This window comes from Callithrix jacchus, chromosome 2 (assembly GCF_049354715.1).
Source record: "Callithrix jacchus isolate 240 chromosome 2, calJac240_pri, whole genome shotgun sequence".
NCBI lineage: Eukaryota > Metazoa > Chordata > Mammalia > Primates > Cebidae > Callithrix > Callithrix jacchus.
In genome coordinates, this window is record NC_133503.1 from 33,146,846 (window position 1) to 33,165,714 (window position 18,869).

Here is an 18,869-nt window from a genome sequence, read left to right on the forward strand (position 1 = left end):
TCGAGATAGATTCTCGCACTGTCGCCCCAGGCTGGAGTGCAGTGATGTGATCTCGGCTCACTGCGACCTCTGCCTCCCAGATTCAAGCGATTCTCCTGTCTCAGCCTCTCGAGAAGCTGGGATTATAGGCGCGCACCACCACGCCTGGCCAATTTTTTTTTTTTTTATTTTAAGTAGAGACAGAGTTTCACCATGTTGGCCAGGCTGGTCTCGAACTCCCGACCTTGTAATCCGCCGCCTCGGCTTCCCTAAATGCTGGCATTACATGACTGAGCCACCGCGCCCAGCCCTGAGTCCCTGTTTTCTTCACCACCGAGTGAACAGCAGAGGGGGTTGTTGGGTGAGGGCCGGACGAGGCGGGGAGGGACCAGGGCGTGCCGCGCTGCCCTCACTCAAGATGGCGGCCATCGCCTCGGGCTCGGTAGCGCGAAGCGGCGCGTGCGTGCTTAGCTCTCAGGCTCGGGCACCGCGCTCGGGGGCGGGTCTATCTTGGGAGAGGGTACGCGCGCCCTGCGGCCCAGACTCTAGTCATCGGCCTCGCAGCTGCTGCCGACACCGCCGCCACTGTCACCCCTCCCAGACTGGACGGGAGGATGGAGTCGATAGCCGTCGCTACCGACGATGGGGACAGGCCAGGGGTCCCAGCGGGCTCAGGCCTGTCGGCTTCCCAGCGTCGGGCCGAGCTGCGTCGGAGAAAGCTGCTCATGAACTCGGAACAACGCATCAACCGGATCATGGGCTTTCACAGGCCCGGGAGCGGCGCCGGTGAGAGCCTCGGCTTCCCCTCAGTCTCCCGCCCATCCCCTTAAATCTTCAGGGTAATTCTTCCCTCCCCACCACCACTCCGCTGACCTTTTTGACCAAGCCCTGCTCTCTGACCTCCTGTCTGTCCCGCCCCTTCGGTGATTATCCCAAGTTCTCACTCCTGAACCCCAGGACGTTCCCGGTCGCTCCCCTCAGTTTTCCCGGGGCCTCGCCGTGAGATTTTCCCCACCCTGCCTGCAGAGCCCTGGCTCCCTCTGCCCAGTTACCTTCAACAACTCCTTTCTTCTTTAGCCACCCCTCGTCTTTCTTGAAGGGCGCACGTTTTATCCTCAGACTGCTGTGCCCGCTGCTCCCCTTAAGAAGGTGGCCTTCCTTCTTAAGGTTCCAAGTGCTTTTCCTCACGGTGCCTTCTCTAGCCTTTTGCTGTGTAATTCTTGTCTGCCTACATCAGCTTGTCTTTACTGAACTGCCCGCTAGTCCGTCCTACGTGTATCACGGACTCTTGTGGTCATATCCTAGTGTCTGTGTTCGGTGCCCTCAACACTATCACTTATGGGCCGGTTAGAAAAGGTGGGAAAAGTGAGAGTGAGCATTCTTCAGAGACCCAGCAAGTGCGACGTGCACACCTGAGGTTTCCTGTCCTCATCAGCTGAGATTGGTGTGATTGGTGTCCGGAACTGCATTTCTTTCTTGCTTGCTTGCTTTTTTGGGGGGATGGAGTCTTGCTCTGGCTCAATCTCGTCTTACTGCAACCTCTGCCTCCCAGGTTCAAGCGATTCTCCTGCCTCAGCCTCCTGAGCAGCTGGGACTACGGGCACACGTCACCACGCCCATCTAATTTTTTGTATACTTAGTAGCGACCGGGTTTCACCATATTGGCCAGTCTGGTCTCAAGCTCCTGACCTCATGATCCATCCACCTCAGCCACCCAAAGTGCTGGGATTATAGGCGATGAGCCACCGCTCCCGGCCCCAAACTACACATTTCTAAAGGAGAGCGCCTCATTCCTCCCCCAAACACATGTCCAATGATTTTCCTTAAAAAAATTTTATTTCGTGTGTGTTGCCCTAGTGTTATCTAAGTTTCCATTGTTTTCTTTAGGAATTGGCCATTAGTCACTGGTCGCAAGCTCCTTATATCTTTGTGACTTTTGTTCTGTACGGCTTTGGGTGTATAGCCCTGAACTTTTAGTTGATTTAAATGAGAGGTAAGAAAACCATTTCAAATTCTTCTAGAACAATAGAAGAAACATTTTTTTCTATCAGGCTATGTATTCTTTCTTGAAGCATTATTTATTATCTTACCTGAGAAGTACTTCCTATATTTTGTTCTTTTGCTTTGAAAATTTTGTGTCTTTAAAGGTTGTTTTGTTTTTTGAGACAGGGTTTCCCTCTGTAGTCCAGGCTGGAATGCAGTGGCATGATCATAGCTCACTCACTGCAGCCTCAAACCTGGGCTTAAGCAATCCTGCTCCTTCAGCCTCCAGAGTAGCTAGGACCACGGGTGAACGCCAGCATGCCTGGGTAATTAAAAAATATTTTTTTTTTTTTGTAGAGATGGGTCTCACTGTGTTGCCTAAGCTGGTCTTGAACTTCTGGGCTCAAGTGATTCCACCAGCCTTGACTTCCAAAAGCCAAGATTACAGGATTGCAGGAGTGAGCCATTGTGCCTGGACTTTTTTTGTCCCCCCTCTCTGAGACGGTCTCTCACTCTGTCACCCAGGCTGGACTGCAGTGGCATGATCTCAGCTCACTGCAACCTGCACCTCCTGGGTTCAAGCAATTCTGTCTCAGCCTCCTGAGTAGCTGGGCCTACAGACATAATCCTAGCTACTGATTTTTTTTTTTTTTTTTTTAAGATGGGATTTCACCATGATGGCCAGGCTGGTCTTGAACTCCTGACCTCAGGTGATCCACCCACCTTGGCCTCCCAAAGTGCTAGGATTACCGGCATGAGCCACCGCGCCTGGCAGATTTTTTTGTATTTTTTGTATTTTTTTTTTTTTGAGACGGAGTTTCGCTCTTGTTACCCAGGCTGGAGTGCAATGGCGCGATCTCGGCTCACAACCTCCGCCTCCTGGGTTCAGGCAATTCTCCTGCCTCAGCCTCCTGAGTAGCTGGGATTACAGGCACGCGCCACCATGACCAGCTAATTTTTTTGTATTTTTAGTAGAGACGGGATTTCACCATGTCGACCTGGATGGTCTCGATCTCTTGACCTCGTGATCTGCCCGCCTCGGCCTCCCAAAGTGCTGGGATTACAGGCTTGAGCCACCGCGCCCGGCCTTTTTTGTATTTTTAATAGAGACAGGTTTTTGCCATGTTGGCCAGGCTGGTCTTAAACTTCTGACCTGAGCTGCCCTCCTTGACCTCCCAAAGTGCTGGGATTACAGGTATGAGTCACTGTGCCCAGCCCCCCCTTAAAAAAAAAAAAGCAATACCAGAGCAGCATCTTAAAACTGCTGAAGTACCTACTAATGGCTGGCTGACTACAAAAACAGTAGCTGTGGGAATATGCCACACCCTATGGTCATAGGGCACTGGATTCAGAAATCTAATTTTAAAATATAGATTTTAAAGGCTTTACTAATTTTGTGTGTGTGTGTGTGTGTGTGTGTGTGTGCGTGTAATTTTTTTTTTGGAGTCGGAGTTTTGCTGTCGCCAGGCTGGAGTGCAGTGGTGCCATTGGAGCTCACTGCAGCCTCCGCCTCCTGGGTTCAAGGGATTCTCCTGCCTCAACCTCCCAAGTAGCTGGGACTACAGGCAGGTGCCACCATGCCTGGCTAATTTTTGTGTTTTTAGTGAGAAGGGGTTTCACCATGTTGGTCAGGCTGGTCTTGAACTCCTGACCTCGTGATCTGCTCCCCTTGGCCTCTCAAAGTGCTGGGATTACAGGCGTGAGCCACTGCACCCTGCTTACTGATTTTATATTATTAACCAAATAAGCTAAGGCAGATAATGCAATTATACGTCTGGGATATATTATCCATAAAAAGTTGGTCTTTTCAGTTTGCTCCATCTCTGAATATCTTTCCCAGTTTGTCTACTAATCTTCTACCCACAACGTTTGAGTTATTTCCTCTGCAGAATACTCTTTTTGGGTGATACATTTTGAGGATGTAGAGGAAGAAACAAGCTTCTTTTAATGCAGACTCAGTATTTATTTATTTTGATTCAGGGACTGCTGAGTTCTAGCTGAAGCAGCATATTTTATTTTATTTTGTTTTTAAAGACAGGGTTTCACCATGTTGGTCAGGCTGGTCTTGAACTCCCGACCTCAGGTGATCTGCCTGCCTTGGCCTCCAAAGTGCTTGGATTATAGGTGTGAGCCACCATGCCCGGCCCGAAGCAGCATATTTTAAAATATAAACATGTAAGGTGTTTGCCAGTATTGAATAAATATATAAGGCTTTTAAATTTCTTTTGTCAGAAGAAGAAAGTCAAACAAAATCAAAGCAGCAGGACAGTGACAAACTGAACTCCCTCAGCATTCCTTCAGTGTCAAAGCGAGTGGTGCTGGGTGATTCGGTCAGTACAGGAACTACTGACCAGCAGGGTGGCATGGCCGAGGTAAAGGGGACCCAGCTGGGAGACAAATTGGACTCTTTCATTAAACCACCTGAGTGCAGTAATGATGTCAACCTTGAGCTCCGGCAGCGGAACAGAGGGGACCTGACAGCGGACACGGTCCACAGGGGTTCTCGCCATGGCCTAGAGCAGTACCTTTCCAGATTCGAAGAAGCAATGAAGCTAAGGAAACAGCTGATTAGTGAAAAACCCAATCAAGAGGATGGAAGTACAACTGAAGAATTTGACTCTTTTCGAATATTTAGATTGGTGGGATGTGCTCTCCTTGCTCTTGGAGTCAGAGCTTTTGTTTGCAAATACTTGGTAAGAAAAGATCTATAAATTATTAACTAACTTAATGGAAAATGCAAAGTGTTTACGAGTGCTTTTTATCCATAGAAGTCATTGCCAGTATTAATATCTACTAGATCCATGTGGCTGTTTGAAGATGTATTATTAACTTTGCTGTTCATCTTACAGAATGAGGTGTTCTGCTTAGATACAGAGCCTAATAATTACTGTTGGCCCTCCATATCAATGGGTTCTGTAATGTTGGTTCTGCAGCATATGTGAATTCAACCCACTGGATCAAACATACTGGGTTTAGTTGGGCGTGGTGGCACGCACCTGTAATCCCAGTTACTCAGGAGGCTGAGCCAGGAGAGTTGCTTGAACCTGGAAGGTGGAGGTTTCAGTGAGCCAGGATAATACCAGCCTGGGCAACAGAGTGAGACCCTGTCTCAAAAAAAAAATCTATATCTATATCTGTATGGGGGAAAAAAAAAACACAACAATAACAAGTAATAAATAATACAAGTAAATACAGAATAACAACTATTTACGTTGTATTTGGCATCAAAAAATCTAGAAATGAGTAGGTTACATGCAAATATTGTGCCATTTTACATAAGGGACTTGAGCATCTATAGATTTTGGTATCTGGAGGAACCTGGTACCAGTTCTTCCCAGATACTGAGGGATGACTGTACTGAAACCCTTTTTACATGCTATGTACATTCTAATGGCTTTGCCTATATTAATTCATCTAATCCTCGTTCTTATGAACTTGGTATTATTTGAATGTATTGATAAATGAAGACTCAAGAGAGGTTTCATCATTTGCCCAAGGTTACACAGCTACTAAGTGATGCTGGGATTAAACCCAGGCAGTTTCATTTCTTAACCAAAGGGTTAAGTGCCATATATATATATATATATATATATATATGAAATCAAATTTCAAATAATTTACAGTAGGAAAATGCAGTTCCTGTGGTCTTGAATATGAGGTAATTGTCCTATGGTTCAGAAGACATTTCAGCATTTCCTAATGTAGTATCATAATGACATCCATTTTGGTTGTACCATGATGTGGTCATTTTGTTTTCTAGTATGTTGGAAAATGCAGAAAAGCATAGGTCACAGTTCAGGGTCTTGCTCTGAGGTTTTTCCATACAGTAGAAATTTTAAGCATATGTACCAGGCACATAAATAAATTATCCAGGTAATTAAAATTTATATGATTAAGCAAAACGATTTTTTAAATCTATTTTTATGCAAATGTTTTCATAAATAGAATCTGTTAAACAGATTTGATTTGTTTTTTGCTGATGATAACTTGTCATTATAGTTTGCTGTAATGCAAAGATCAGTGATGCTTTCAGCATTTAGTGAGCTGCCTAGCTCTTTTTTATCTCTATCTGAAGCGTACTGTGCTTTCATGCTTTTAAGGTTATGTCCTATTTTTATGTGAGTTTTTTTTGTTTTGGTTTTCTATTTTTTTCGCTCTCAGATTTTCAACCGCTTCTTGCAGCTCTCATGTACTGCATTCTAGTAATGTTTACTACTTCACTCCCTTCTTAATAGTTTCCTTTTTTTTTTTTTGAGACAGAGTTTCGCTCTTGTTACCCAGGCTGGAGTGCAATGGCGCGATCTCAGCTCACCGCAACCTCCGCCTCCTGGGTTCAAGCAATTCTGCCTCAGCCTCCCGAGTAGCTGGGACTACAGGCACGCACCACCATGCCCAGCTAATTTTTGTATTTTTAGTAGAGATGGGGTTTCACCTTGTTGACCAGGATGGTCTCGATTTCTTGACCTCGTGATCCACCTGCCTCGGCCTCCCAAAGTGCTTGGATTATAGGCGTGAGCCACCGTGCCCAGCCTAATAGTTTTTATTTAAAAGTAATTATGTGGTGGCCAGGCACAGTGGCTCATGACTATAATCTCAGCACTTTGGTAGGCCAAGGTGAGTGGATCACCTGAGGTCAGCAGTTTGAGACCAGCCTGACCAATGTGGTGAAACCCATCTCTGCTAGAAATAGAAAAATTAGCCAGGTATGGTGGCGGGTGCCTGTAGTCCCTCCTACTCGGGAGGCTGAGACAGTAGAATTGCTTGAACCCAGAAGGTGGCGGTTGCAGTGAGCCAAAATTATGCTACTGCATTCTACCCTGGGCGACATAGTGAGACTTTGCCTCAGGAAAAAAAAAAAAAGGAATTATGTGAATGTTATTTTGATCTTTTCTATTTTGTTCACCCAGCCATTTTATCTCTAATAAGAATAGCTTGCTGGCCGGGCGTGGTGGCTCGTGCCTGTAATCCTAGCACTTTGGGAGGCCTAGGTGGGTGGATCACCTGAGGTCAGGAGTTCAAGACCAGGCTGGCCATCGTGGTGAAACCCCATCTTTATTTTATTTAAAAAAAAATTAAAAATTCAAAAAAGAGGCCGGGCGTGGTGGCTCAAGCCTGTAATCCCAGCACTTTGGGAGGCTGAGTCGGGTGGATCACTAGGTCAAGAGATCGAGACCATCCTGGTCAACATGGTGAAACCCCGTCTCTACTAAAAATACAAAAAATTAGCTGGGCACGGTGGCGCATGCCTGTAATCCCAGCTAATCAGGAGGCTGAGGCAGGAGAATTGTCTGAACCCAGGAGGCGGAGGTTGTGGTAAGCCAAGATCGCGCCATTGCACTCCAGCCTGGGTAACAAGAGCGAAACTCCGTCTCAAAAAAAAAAAAGAAAAAGAAAAAAAGAATAGCTTGCCATGGGAGACTCAGGGATGGTAACTCTGTGAGTTGATTCCCTGCCCTGAAGTCTGAGGAATGAGTAGCATTTATTTTAGTTTTCTTTTTGTTGTTGTTTTAGAGATAGGGCCTTGCTCTGGTGCCCAGACTGGACTAGAACTTCTGGGCTCAAGCAATCCTCCTGCCTCAGCCTTCTGAGTAGCTGGAAGAATGGCATCTTTTTTCAGTGCTAGGCCTTTTATGTGTGCTTGCTGGACGTCATTTAATTTCCTCTGGGTGAGGGAGATGTTACTGCATAATGTGTTAAACATCTGTCATCATTTAATACTTTTTTTTTTTAAGACACAGTCTTGCTCTGTTGCCCAGGCTGGCATGCAAGTGGCGTGATCTCGGCTCACTGCACCCTCCACCTCCTGGGTTCTAGCGATTCTCCTGCCTCAGCCTCCCAAGTAGCTGGGACTACAGGTGCGTGCAACCGCACCTGGTTAATTTTATTGTTTTATTGTTTGTTTGTTTGTTTTTGAGGCGGAGTCTTGCTCTGTTGCTCAGGCAGGATGGAGTGCAGTGGGGCCATCTTGGCTCACTGCAACCTCTGCCTCCTGGGTTCAAGTGATTCTCCTGCCTCAGCCTCCCAAGTAGCTGGGATTATAGGCACACATTAACCACAGCCAGCTAATTTTTGTGTTTTTAGTAGAGATGGGGTTTTACCACGTTGGCCAGGCTAGTCTCAAACTCCTGACCTTGTGATCTGCCCACCTCAGCCTCTCAAAGTGCTGGGATTACAGGCAGGAGCCACCGCATCCAGCTTATTTTTTTGTATTTTTAGTAGAGATGGGATTTCACCATGTTGGCCAGGCTGGTCTCAAACTCCGGACCTTGTGATCTGCCCGCCTCAGCCTCCCAAATTGCTAGGATTACAGGCGTGAGCCACCAAATCCAGCCATTATTTTAAATAATTTATAAGGTAAGTTTTTATGAGAGAAGACAGTTTTGGGGACACTGAAAGCATATTAAAGAATTGAGAGACATATTTTATGTTAGGAAATCAAATATCTTATTTTCTTCACTGTTCTGCATAAACAAGATTACTTTTAACCATTAAAATTAATATGCTAGGCCAAGGATGGTGGCTTATGCCTGTAATCCCAGCACTTTGGGAGGCCAAGTCAGGCAGATTCCTTGAGCTCAGGAGTTTGAGACCAGCCAGGGCAACATGATGAAACTCACATATCTACAAAAAAAAAAAAAAAAAAAAAAAAAAGGTGGCACATGCCTGTATTCCTAGCTACAGAGGAAGCCGAGGTGGGAGGATGGCTTGAGCCCAGGAGGTAGAGGTTGCAGTGAGCTGAGATTGTGCCACTGCACTCCAGCTTCGGCATCAGAGCCACACCCTGTCTCAACAAAAAAATAATTGCTAGGTGCTCACGCCTGTAATCCCAGCATGTTGGGAGGCCAAGGTGGGTGGATCATTTGAGGTCAGGAGTTCGAGACCAGCTTGGCCAACATGGTGAAACCCCGTCTCTACTAAAAATACAAAAATTAGCCAGGTGTGGTGGCAGATGACTGTAATCGCAGCTACTCAGAAGGCTGAGGCAGGAGAATTGCCCGAAGCTGGGCACCAAGATCATGCCATTGCACTCAAGCCTCGGGACAGAGGAAAACTCCATCTCAAAAAAAAAAAATAATAATAATATTTTCTTACAGCTTTTGCTTAGAATTTTATAGCTGCTGTTTGATTTATTGTGATTTTAAATGCTTATGTTGGAAATACTTAATTTTAATCTTCTATCTTCACAGTCCATATTTGCTCCATTTCTTACTTTACAACTTGCGTACATGGGATTGTACAAATATTTTCCCAAGGTAAATTAATTTTTTTTCTAAATTTTGATATATTTGAATTGATTTATGACTAGCTAATTGAAGGAACTTAAAATGTTAGTCCTATTTATGGTCTGAATCGGTGCTACTCAAAGTGTGGTTTGCCCACTTATCTCCAAACTATGTGTTTGTGTTTGTGATACATTAAGTTCAAAAAATGAGTAATTAGAAACTTTTATAGCAATTTGACATTGCCATAACATCGTTACTCTGTTTTACGAAAATATTGGTCTACTGTGGATTGAGGCCCTTCATGACAGAGTTTGAATAGTACTTGTTTAAGAAAGGTATTATATTTAGACCGGGCATGGTGGCTCACACCTGTAATCCTTAAGCTTTGGGAGGCCGAGGTGGGTGGATCACCTGAGGTCAGGAATTCGGACCAACCTGGCCAACATGGTGAAACCCCATCTCTCCTAAAAGTACGAAAAAAGGCTGGGCGTGGTGGCTTACATCTGTAATCCCAGAACTTTTGGAGGCTGAGGCAGGTGGATCATGAGGTTAGGAGATCAAGACCATCCTGGCTAACATGGTGAAACCCCATGTCTACGAAAAATACAAATAATTAGCTGGGTGTGGTGGCGCACCTATAGTCCCAGCTACTGGGGAGGCTGAGGTAGGAGAATTGTTTGAACCCGGGAGGCGGAGGTTGTGGTGAGCTAAGATTGTGCCACTGCACTGCGGCTTGGGCAACAGAGCAAGACTCTGTGTCAAAAAAAAAAAAAGAAAAAGAAAAAGAAATTCACCTTCCTTTGAAACCTCAATTGTAGTTTTACAGTAGCAAAAGTTTGGAACCTAAATGTCCACTGAGTGACTACATTGAAAAAAAATTATAACGTCTATTAAGAATGAAGACACTCTCAATGTACTGAGTAAGGTCTCCAAGAAATATTAAGAGAAAAAAAATCAAAATTCAGAATAGAATTTATAGTGTACTTACTTCTTTTGAAAAGAAAAAATGATATATTATTTGATTTAGCTTATATATGCATAAGCAATCTCTGAAAGAATATACACGAAATTATTAACAATACTTATGTGTGTGATAGAGATGTTTATGGGTACTATGTAAATAGAAGAGAGAAAAGGGAAACTTCACTATATATATGTTCTCCCAACCAAACAGCATTTTGTTATGGTAGGGTTTGTTTTTTTTGGCTTCTTTTGTTTGTTTTTGAAACAGCATCTCACTCTGTCACCCAGGCTGGAGTGTAGTGGTGCAGTCTCAGCTCACTGCAGCCTCCTCCTCCCAGGTTTATTCTCCTGCCTCAGCCTCCCAAGTAGCTGGGACTATAGGTGTGAGCAACCACACCCAACTAATTTTTGTATTTTTAGTAGAGATGGGGGGTTCTCACCATGTTGGCCAGGCTGGTCTTGAACTCCCAGCCTCAGGTATCTGCCCACTCGGGCCTGCCAAAGTCCTGGGATTACAGGTGTGAGCCACTGCACCTGGCCTGTTACAGCAGTTTTAAACACAAAAGTTGGCTGGGCACAGTGGCTCACACTTGTAATTACAGATTTTGGAAGGCCCAGGTGGGCAGATCACCTGAGGCTGGGAGTTCTTGACCAGCCTGGGGTCAACATGGTGAAACCCTGTGTCTACTAAAAATACAAAAATTAGCTGGACATGGTGGTGCGGACCTGTAATCTCAGCTACTTGGGAGTCTGAGGCAGGAGAATCTCTCGAACCCCAGTGGCAGAGGTTACAGTGAGCTGAGATAGCACCACTGCCCTCCAGCCTAGGCGACAGAGCGAAATTCTGTCTCAAAAATAAATAAATAGCCAGGCGCAGTGGCTCACACCTGTAATCCCAGTACTTTGGGAGGCCAAGGTGGGTGGATTATGAGGTCAGGAGATTGAGACCATCCTGGCTAATGCAGTGAAACACTATCTCTACTAAAAATACAGAAAGTTAGCTGGGCGTAGTGGCACGCATCTGTAATCCCGGCTGCTTGAGAGCCTGAGACAGGAGAATCACTTGAACCCTGGAGGCAAAGGTTGCAGTGAGCCAAGATCAAGCCACTGCACTCCAGCCTGGGACACAGAGTGAGATTCCGTCTCAAAAAAACAAAAACATAAACACAAGTTGAATTGTGCCATGAACACCCATCTATATAATATCTGCCACCTAGATCCTACAATTAACATCTTATTATATTACATATCTATCAGATTTTCTTTTATTTTTCAAACCCAAGATAATCCATCTAATTTTTCTTGATGCATTTCAAAGTATGTTGTAGGTGTACATGTTGGTATACCTCACCCCTCCTGCATAACATTAACTTAAAATTTACTGCTTAAGGTTTTTTTTTTTTTTTTAAGTAAAAAAAAAAATTGTTTTTTGAGACAGTCTCGCTCTGCTGCCAGGCTAGAGTGCAGTGGTGCAATGTCAGCTCGCTGCAGGCTCTGCCTCCCAGGTTCAAGCAATTATTCTGCCTCAGCCTCCTGAGTAGCTGGGACTACCGGTGCACGTCACCATGCCCAGCTAATTTTTCTACTTTTAGTAGAGATGGGGGTTTCACCATGTTGGCCAGGATGGTCTCAGTCTCTTTACCTCATGATCCGCCCACCTTGGCCTCCCTAAGTGCTAGGATTATAGGCATAAGCCCCCGAGCCCAGCCTATTCTGCATAATATTTTTTGAGATGTATCCATGTTGTTAGATAGATCAGTAGTTAATTCCCTTTTTTTCTTGGCTTAGTAATACTCCACTGTATGACTGTCTCCATTTATCTAGGCTCCTGCAGATGGACATCTTAGTTGTTTTCAGTTTTGGGTTAATATGACTAAAACTAAGAGTTTTCTTGTATCAGGCTTTTTGTGAACATAAGCTTTCATTTATCTTAGGTAACTATAGGTTTTTATGTTTAAAACAATTTTAAACCATATGATTGGATTTTGTGATAATAAATCAATAAATTAAAGATAAATGTAGCTTTTAATCCCTTAAAAAATGAGACTAGAAAATTATATTACTAAGTAAATGTTCTCTCTTCCCCCAGAAGTATACTGAATTGTTCAGTGATATTCTATTGCATGTGTAATCAAGTGTGAATTCCTTTGCATAACAATTAAGGCCCTACATGATGTGCCTGTAATTCTGTTACAAATTACTCATAGTTCTCCAAGCATTCTTCTGCCTCTGACTTGTCATGAGACTTAACCCTTCAAAAAATTTCTCCTTTCACTCTGCCAGTCTAAAGCCTGCTTCTCTTTGAAGGTCTGTTTTTAGTTATTTTTTGAGACAGGGTCTCACTTTGTTGCCTGGTCTGGAATGCAGTGGTGTAGTCTCGGTTCACTGCAGCCTCAACCTCTCGAGAGATCCTCCCACCTCAGCCTCCTGAGTAGGTGGGACTACAAGTACATGCAACCATACTCAGCAAATTTTTTTTTATAGAGACAGAGTCTCCCTATGTTGCCCAGGGTGGTCTTAAATTCCTGGGCTCAAGCAATCAGCTGGCCTCAGCCTCCCAAAGTGCTGGGATTAGAGGTGTAAACCACTGCACTTGGCCTGAAGGCCTGTTTTTAATTCTGCTTCCTCTGAAGTCCTCCCTGTGCTTTATTTACATAAAACACTGGTATGTATTTTCCTATGCCACACATCATCCATGTCAGTCATTTAGCAGTTATTTATGTCCTGTCTAGTAATATTTTTCTTGTTTTATGTAGTACTGTTGTATATATCATAAATTGTTATTTATGTCATGCTTCCAAGATGATAGTTTTTAAAAACTTTTAATAGCAAGACTGAAGTCTGCTATTCCCTAGCAGTTCAATGATTTACGTATTACATGGTCAGTACATGTTGGTATATAACTGATTGTTTTGAAATGTCATTAACAGTTTTTAAATCATTTAGGTAAAAATAGTAGTATCGACCATGTTTTTTTTATATTGCTTTTGTAGTCTGCTGAAACTTGGAATATTAATTTGAGTCTTTCTCTGCACAGAGTGAAAAGAAGATAAAGACAACAGTACTAACAGCTGCACTTCTATTATCGGGTATTCCTGCTGAAGTGATCAATCGATCAATGGATACCTATAGCAAAATGGGTGAAGTCTTCACAGATCTCTGTGTCTACTTTTTCACCTTTATCTTTTGTCATGAACTGCTTGATTATTGGGGCTCTGAAGTACCATGAAGCCTGCAGAACTGAGAAGGAGAAGCTTACAAAAAAAAATTCGTCTTCTACATTGCAATGTCTCTAAAGGAGGCAAATTGGTTTACACCTTCATGTAATTCTTTTACTTTAGGGGTTGTAAAACTACTTTATTAGAAATAGAATGGCAGATTCCCTGATTTAAAAGGGTTGAGTTTATATTAGTACTGACTCATGAAGAATAGAGTACCAATGTCATTAATTGATTTTTTCTTCTTTAATCAGAACCCCTATTCTGTATTTTTCCTCTAACTTCTCAGATTTGTAATTCTTTGGGAGCTGAGCTAGTGCTTTTAGGAGAGCAGATAAACGTGGTCTCAGCCTAAAGACTGCTTCTTGTATTTGTGTCAATCTGTCCTGAGAAATGAAGTCATCTTAAAAATAAAATGAAAGAAACTGAATTGTCTAGTGTTAAGTCTGCACATTGTAACATTTCTTGTTGAGTATCTTAAGTTTTACTCCAGCACAAGTATTTAATCAGAGAAATACTTCATACATGGGAAATTGGAAGGTATTTATACAGTTTTTATTGCTGTATACCAAACTCAGAATTGGAACTTTTTGCTTTCAAGTTTTTACTTTTTAGAAATATGTTTTAAGCAAACAAGAACAAAATGACTAGATATAAAAATGGGATCTGAAGAATTGAGACATGCAACCCGATATCATAAATGTCCTTTTTCCCCCAAATGTGGTCTAGATGAGTTACTGTAAACATCCTTTTAACTTAACTCAGTAACTGTCATATTTTGATGGTTTGTCTTCTTAAAAGAGTATAAAACTATAGTGTTATCTTGCTTGGTGTTACATTTCCTTACAGATTTTTGTATAGTCTAATTTGGTTAATCCTTGTGACATTAAAAACACATACACTTTTTAAAAAATTACTCATTAAGTCTTGATTTCTGTCATTTCATTTTGAACCAGGGTAATGAAGAATAATTATAATAATTTAAGTCTATTCCTCCGATTTGGGTTAAAGATTATAAGCACACATTTTTCCTGATTCCATAATGAATCTAGTATCTCGAGGGTTGTAAATCATCCTTAAAATTGTCACTTCCTTAATTCCTGAGAAGTTACTAGTGGTCTTCAATTGTACATTGCTCACATTTACTCTTTTGTTTCTTTTTTTTTTTTTTGGAGACACCCTCTGGTGTCCAGGCTAGAGTATAGTAGTGGCATAATCATGACTCCCTCCAGCTTTGATTGACCTCGTGGGCTCAAGCGATCCTTCTGTCTCAGCCTCCCAAGCAACTGGGACCGTTAATGCCCGGCTAATTTTTCGATCTTTTGTAGAGATAGGATCCTACCATGTTACCTAGGCTGGTCTCAAACTGGGCTCAAGCAATCCTCCTGCCTTGGCCTCCCCAAATGCTAAAATTACAGGTATGAGCCATTGTGCCTGGCCTACTTTTGTTTCTTTAAAAAAAAAAAAATCATTTAGCCAACTAACACATGCAAAATTTCAGTAATTGTAGATCATTACCAGATTTATATTTTGAAAACAGTTATAAGATATCTATATTTATTGGTGCCACGTTTTCTCTTTATAACTGATTGTCATCTCCCTGATCATTTGCTTACATTTGTCGAATAGTATAAAATAATCTACACCACCTGGAAATCAAAAGACAGAAAAAAGAATAATAGAGAAATGAAAGAGGTTTTTTTTGTTTTGTTTTGTTTTTTGGAGACACAGTTTCACTCTGTTGCCCCAGGCTGGAGTGCAGTGGCACAATTTCAGCTCACTGCAACCTCTGCCTCCTGGGTTCAGATGATGCCCATGCCTCAGGCGCTCCTGAGTAGCTGGGATCACAAGCATTGCCACCATGCCCAGCTAATTTTTGTATTTTTAGTAGAGACAGAGTTTTACCATGTTGGCCAGGCTGGTCTCAAACTCCTGACTGCAGGTGATCTTTCTGTCTCAGCCTCACAAAGTGCAGGGATTAAAGGTGTGAGCCACTGTGCCTGACCTGAAAGCTGCTTTTTTTTGGAGACAGGGTCTCACTCTGTTGTCCCAATTGGAGTGCAGTGGCATGAACAGGGCTCACTGCAGCCTTGCCCTCCCAGGCTCAAGCAATCTTCCCACCTCAGCTTCCCAAGTAGCTGGGACCACAGGCATGTGCCACCATGCCTGGCAATTTTTTTTTTTTTTTTTGATGGGAGTGACAGAGTCTTACTCTGTTGCCCAGGCTGGAATGCAGTGACACAATATCGGCTTACTGCAACCTCTGCCTGCTCCCAACCCGGGTTCAAGCAATTCTCATGTCTCAGCCTCCTATGTAGCTGGGATTACAGATGTGTGCCACCACACGTGGCTAATTTTTTGTATTTTTAGTAGAGACGGGTTTTACCATGTTGGCCAGGCTGGTCTCAAAGTCCTGGCCTCATGTGATCCACCCACCGTGGCTTCCCAAAGTGCTGGGATTACAGGCGAGAGCCACTGCACCTGGCCAGGGAATTGAAGTTACTGAAGTTTCTTTTTTTTTTCTTTATTTTCTGAGATGGAGTCTCGCTCTGTTGTCCAGGCTGGAGTACAGTGGTGTGATCTCTGCTCACTGCAAACTCTGCCTCCCAGATTCAAGTGATTCTGTTGCCTCAGCTTCCTGAGTAGCTGGGATTACAGGCACCTGCCACCACACCCGGTTAATTTTTGTATTTTTACAAAAGACGGGTTTTCACCATGTTGACCAGGCTGGTCTCAAACTCCTGGCCTCAGGTGGTCCACCTACCTCGGCCTCCCAAAGTGCTGGGATTATAGGCATGAGCCACCATACCTGGCCTGGGAATTGAAGTTTCTTAGTGGTTGGAATAGTTTAAAATGTTTTTTATTTAGAAATTTCTGGGTTTTGGCCGGGCGCAGTGGCTCATGCCTATAATCTCAACAGTTTGGGAGGCCGAGGTGGGTGGATCACAAGGTCAAGAGATCGAGACCGTCCTGGTCAACATGGTGAAACCCCGTCTCTACCAAAAATACAAAAAATTAGCTGGGCATGGTGGCACGTGCCTGTAATCCCAGCTACTCAGGAGGCTGAGGCAGGAGAATTGCCTGAACCCAGGAGGCGGAGGTTGCGGAGAGCCGAGATCGCACCATTGCACTCCAGCCTGGGTAACAACAGCGAAACTTCGTCTCAAAAAAAAAAAAGAAAGTTAAGTATTGGAAGACAGATGACTACAGTCACTTTTTTTTTTGAGACGGAGTCTGCTCTTGTTGCCCAGGCTGGAGTGTAGTGGCATGATCTCAGTTCACTACAACCTCTGCCTCCCAGGTTCAAGTGATTCTCCTGCCTCAGTTTCCCCAATAGCTGGGATTATAGGGACCTACGACCACACCCAGCTAATTTTCATATTTTTAGTAGAGACAGTGTTTTACCATGTTGGGCAGGCTGGTCTCGAATTCCTGATCTCATGTTGGTCTATCCACCTCGGCCTCCCAAAGTGCTGGAATGACAGACGTGAGCCATTCCACCCAGCTCTAATCCTATGATTCTTTTTTTTTTTTTCTTGGTTCTTTACTTGGAATAATCCTATGATTCTAAGCAATATTCAAATTGTGTTAATTTCAGAAATTAAGGACTTACTTCCATTCACTTCTGCATGGCCTCATCCAGTTCTATGGCTTCTAATACCATGTATTATGCATTCTATAAAATGGTGAGGACCCATATCGCTCCCACCTCTATTTGTAGCTGTTATCTCCTGGATGTCAAGTAGCACCTCAAATATCACATGACTGAAACAGAAGCAACGACTTTCTCTTTCCTCTACCAAATCTGTTGCTCCCATGCCTTTCTCATCTCAAATTCACCACAGTCCACACTAGCTCTGTTGCAAACCTGGCAGTCATCCTTTATTCCTTCCTTTCCCTCATAGCTCACATCCAGTTTATCAACTGGTGCTTTGAGAGCTGCTTCCTTCCAGAATAAACCCAGAATCTGATCACTTCTCAGTCTCCACTGTCTAAGCCACTGGTGGTTTCCTATGTCTCTTAGACTGAAATTGACATTCCCTACCTGCAGCCCATATCCAAATGGTTTACAGGGTGATTTCAAACCCTCCTTGATGTCCATCTTGTCACTCATTAATTAGCTCAGACTTTCTTACCCTTGGCATGGACTGCCAGATCCTCCAGGCTCTATCCCTCTTCAGTGCTTCTCATGGCTACCTCAAGTGAGCAGCAAGCCACAGCAGAGGAGCATAAAATCCTCTTGGAGTGTCACTCATTTGTTTGCTTTTTTTGTTTTTTAAATTGACCTTGTTGAGGTAAAATTTACATACAGTAAGTCATGGACAAATTTAGAGGGTATAGTTTATTGAATTTTGAAAAATGTTCAAATTCATTCAGTGATCACCAAAATCAAGATACAGAACTTTTCTCTCATCTTTAGGTGTAAGGAAGTAAAACAGTACAGAGGCAGGTAAAGTAAAAATGTGAGCCTTTCTCCAACTCCATTATAGCTTTCTGCAAAAACAACATTTCCATGTGTGTTCCATGAGACTAGTCATTCACAATATATATACATTTTTTGGTTGCCAAACCCTGGAATACTGTTCTCAATCTTGACTGTACTTCAGAATTACCTGGAAAGCTTAAAAATTCCAAGTGTATGGCTGGGCAGTGGCACATGCCTGTAATCCCAGCACTTTGGGAGGCTGAGGCAAATGGATCACCTGAGGTCAGGAGACCAGCCTGACCAGCATGTGTCTGTCTCTACTAAAAGTAGAAAAAATTAGCTGGTCATGGTGGCACTGTGTTATCCTACCCTGTGTTGGCCTTACTAACTCATTCTTAATTAAAGAAGCTGGACAAACTCCATCTTAGCTTCTTCACTTCTAGTTATTTTCCCTCCATTAAGTATGTAGCTGTAGCGCATGTCTGGGGCAGGATGACACCAGGCACATCCAGGAATGCATTTGCTGATAAGATACCGAGTTAAGCAGTACCAGCAGCCCCTGGGAATGCAGCTGTTGCTAAGTACCCAGAGCCCCCATATCTATAAGTTGTATGTCTTTTGTGAAAGCTTAAGCCCCTACACCTAGTACTGTCTCCTTTATTATCTTTTTATTTTATTTTATTTTATTTTATTTTGAGACGGAGTTTCGCTGTTGTTACCCAGACTGGAGTGCAATGGCACGATCTCGGCTCACCGCAACCTCCGCCTTCTGGGTTCAAGCAATTTTCCTGCCTCGCCCTCCTAAGTAGCTGGGATTACAGGCACGTGCCACCATGCCCAGCTAATTTTTGTATTTGTAGTAGAGACGGGGTTTCACCTCGTTGACCAGGATGGTCTCCATCTCTTGACCTTGTGATCCACCCGCCTCGGCCTCCCAAAGGGCTGGGATTATAGGCATGAGCCACCGTGCCCTGCCTGTCTCCTTCTTATATACTAGTTTCCTACTAGTTGATCTTTTAGCTTTTTGCTTGCTCTGCTTCTGTGAAAAAAATTGCTTCAGCTAGATTCCCCCTCCTT

At 43.5% G+C, this 18,869-nt stretch overlaps 1 protein-coding gene across 1 annotated transcript; it reads left to right on the forward strand.

The window, feature by feature from the left end:
- Positions 1–474: 474 nt before the first annotated feature.
- On the forward strand, positions 475–14,279 carry CAMLG (calcium modulating ligand). The gene is made up of 4 exons (XM_002744164.6): positions 475–765; positions 4,195–4,655; positions 9,150–9,215; positions 13,186–14,279. The coding sequence occupies exons 1-4, from the start codon at positions 594–596 to the stop codon at positions 13,375–13,377; spliced, it is 891 nt and encodes a 296-aa protein (XP_002744210.1). The 5' UTR covers positions 475–593; the 3' UTR covers positions 13,378–14,279.
- The last annotated feature ends 4,590 nt before the right edge of the window (positions 14,280–18,869 follow it).

Bases quoted from the DNA above. Each gene is read 5' to 3' on its own strand.
- CAMLG (XM_002744164.6), top strand. From the start codon at position 594: ATGGAGTCGATAGCCGTCGCTACCGACGATGGGGACAGGCCAGGGGTC. The intron at 766-4,194 runs GTGAGAGCCTCG...TTCTTTTGTCAG, and splicing joins CAGGCCCGGGAGCGGCGCCG to AAGAAGAAAGTCAAACAAAA. The intron at 4,656-9,149 runs GTAAGAAAAGAT...CTATCTTCACAG, and splicing joins CTTTTGTTTGCAAATACTTG to TCCATATTTGCTCCATTTCT.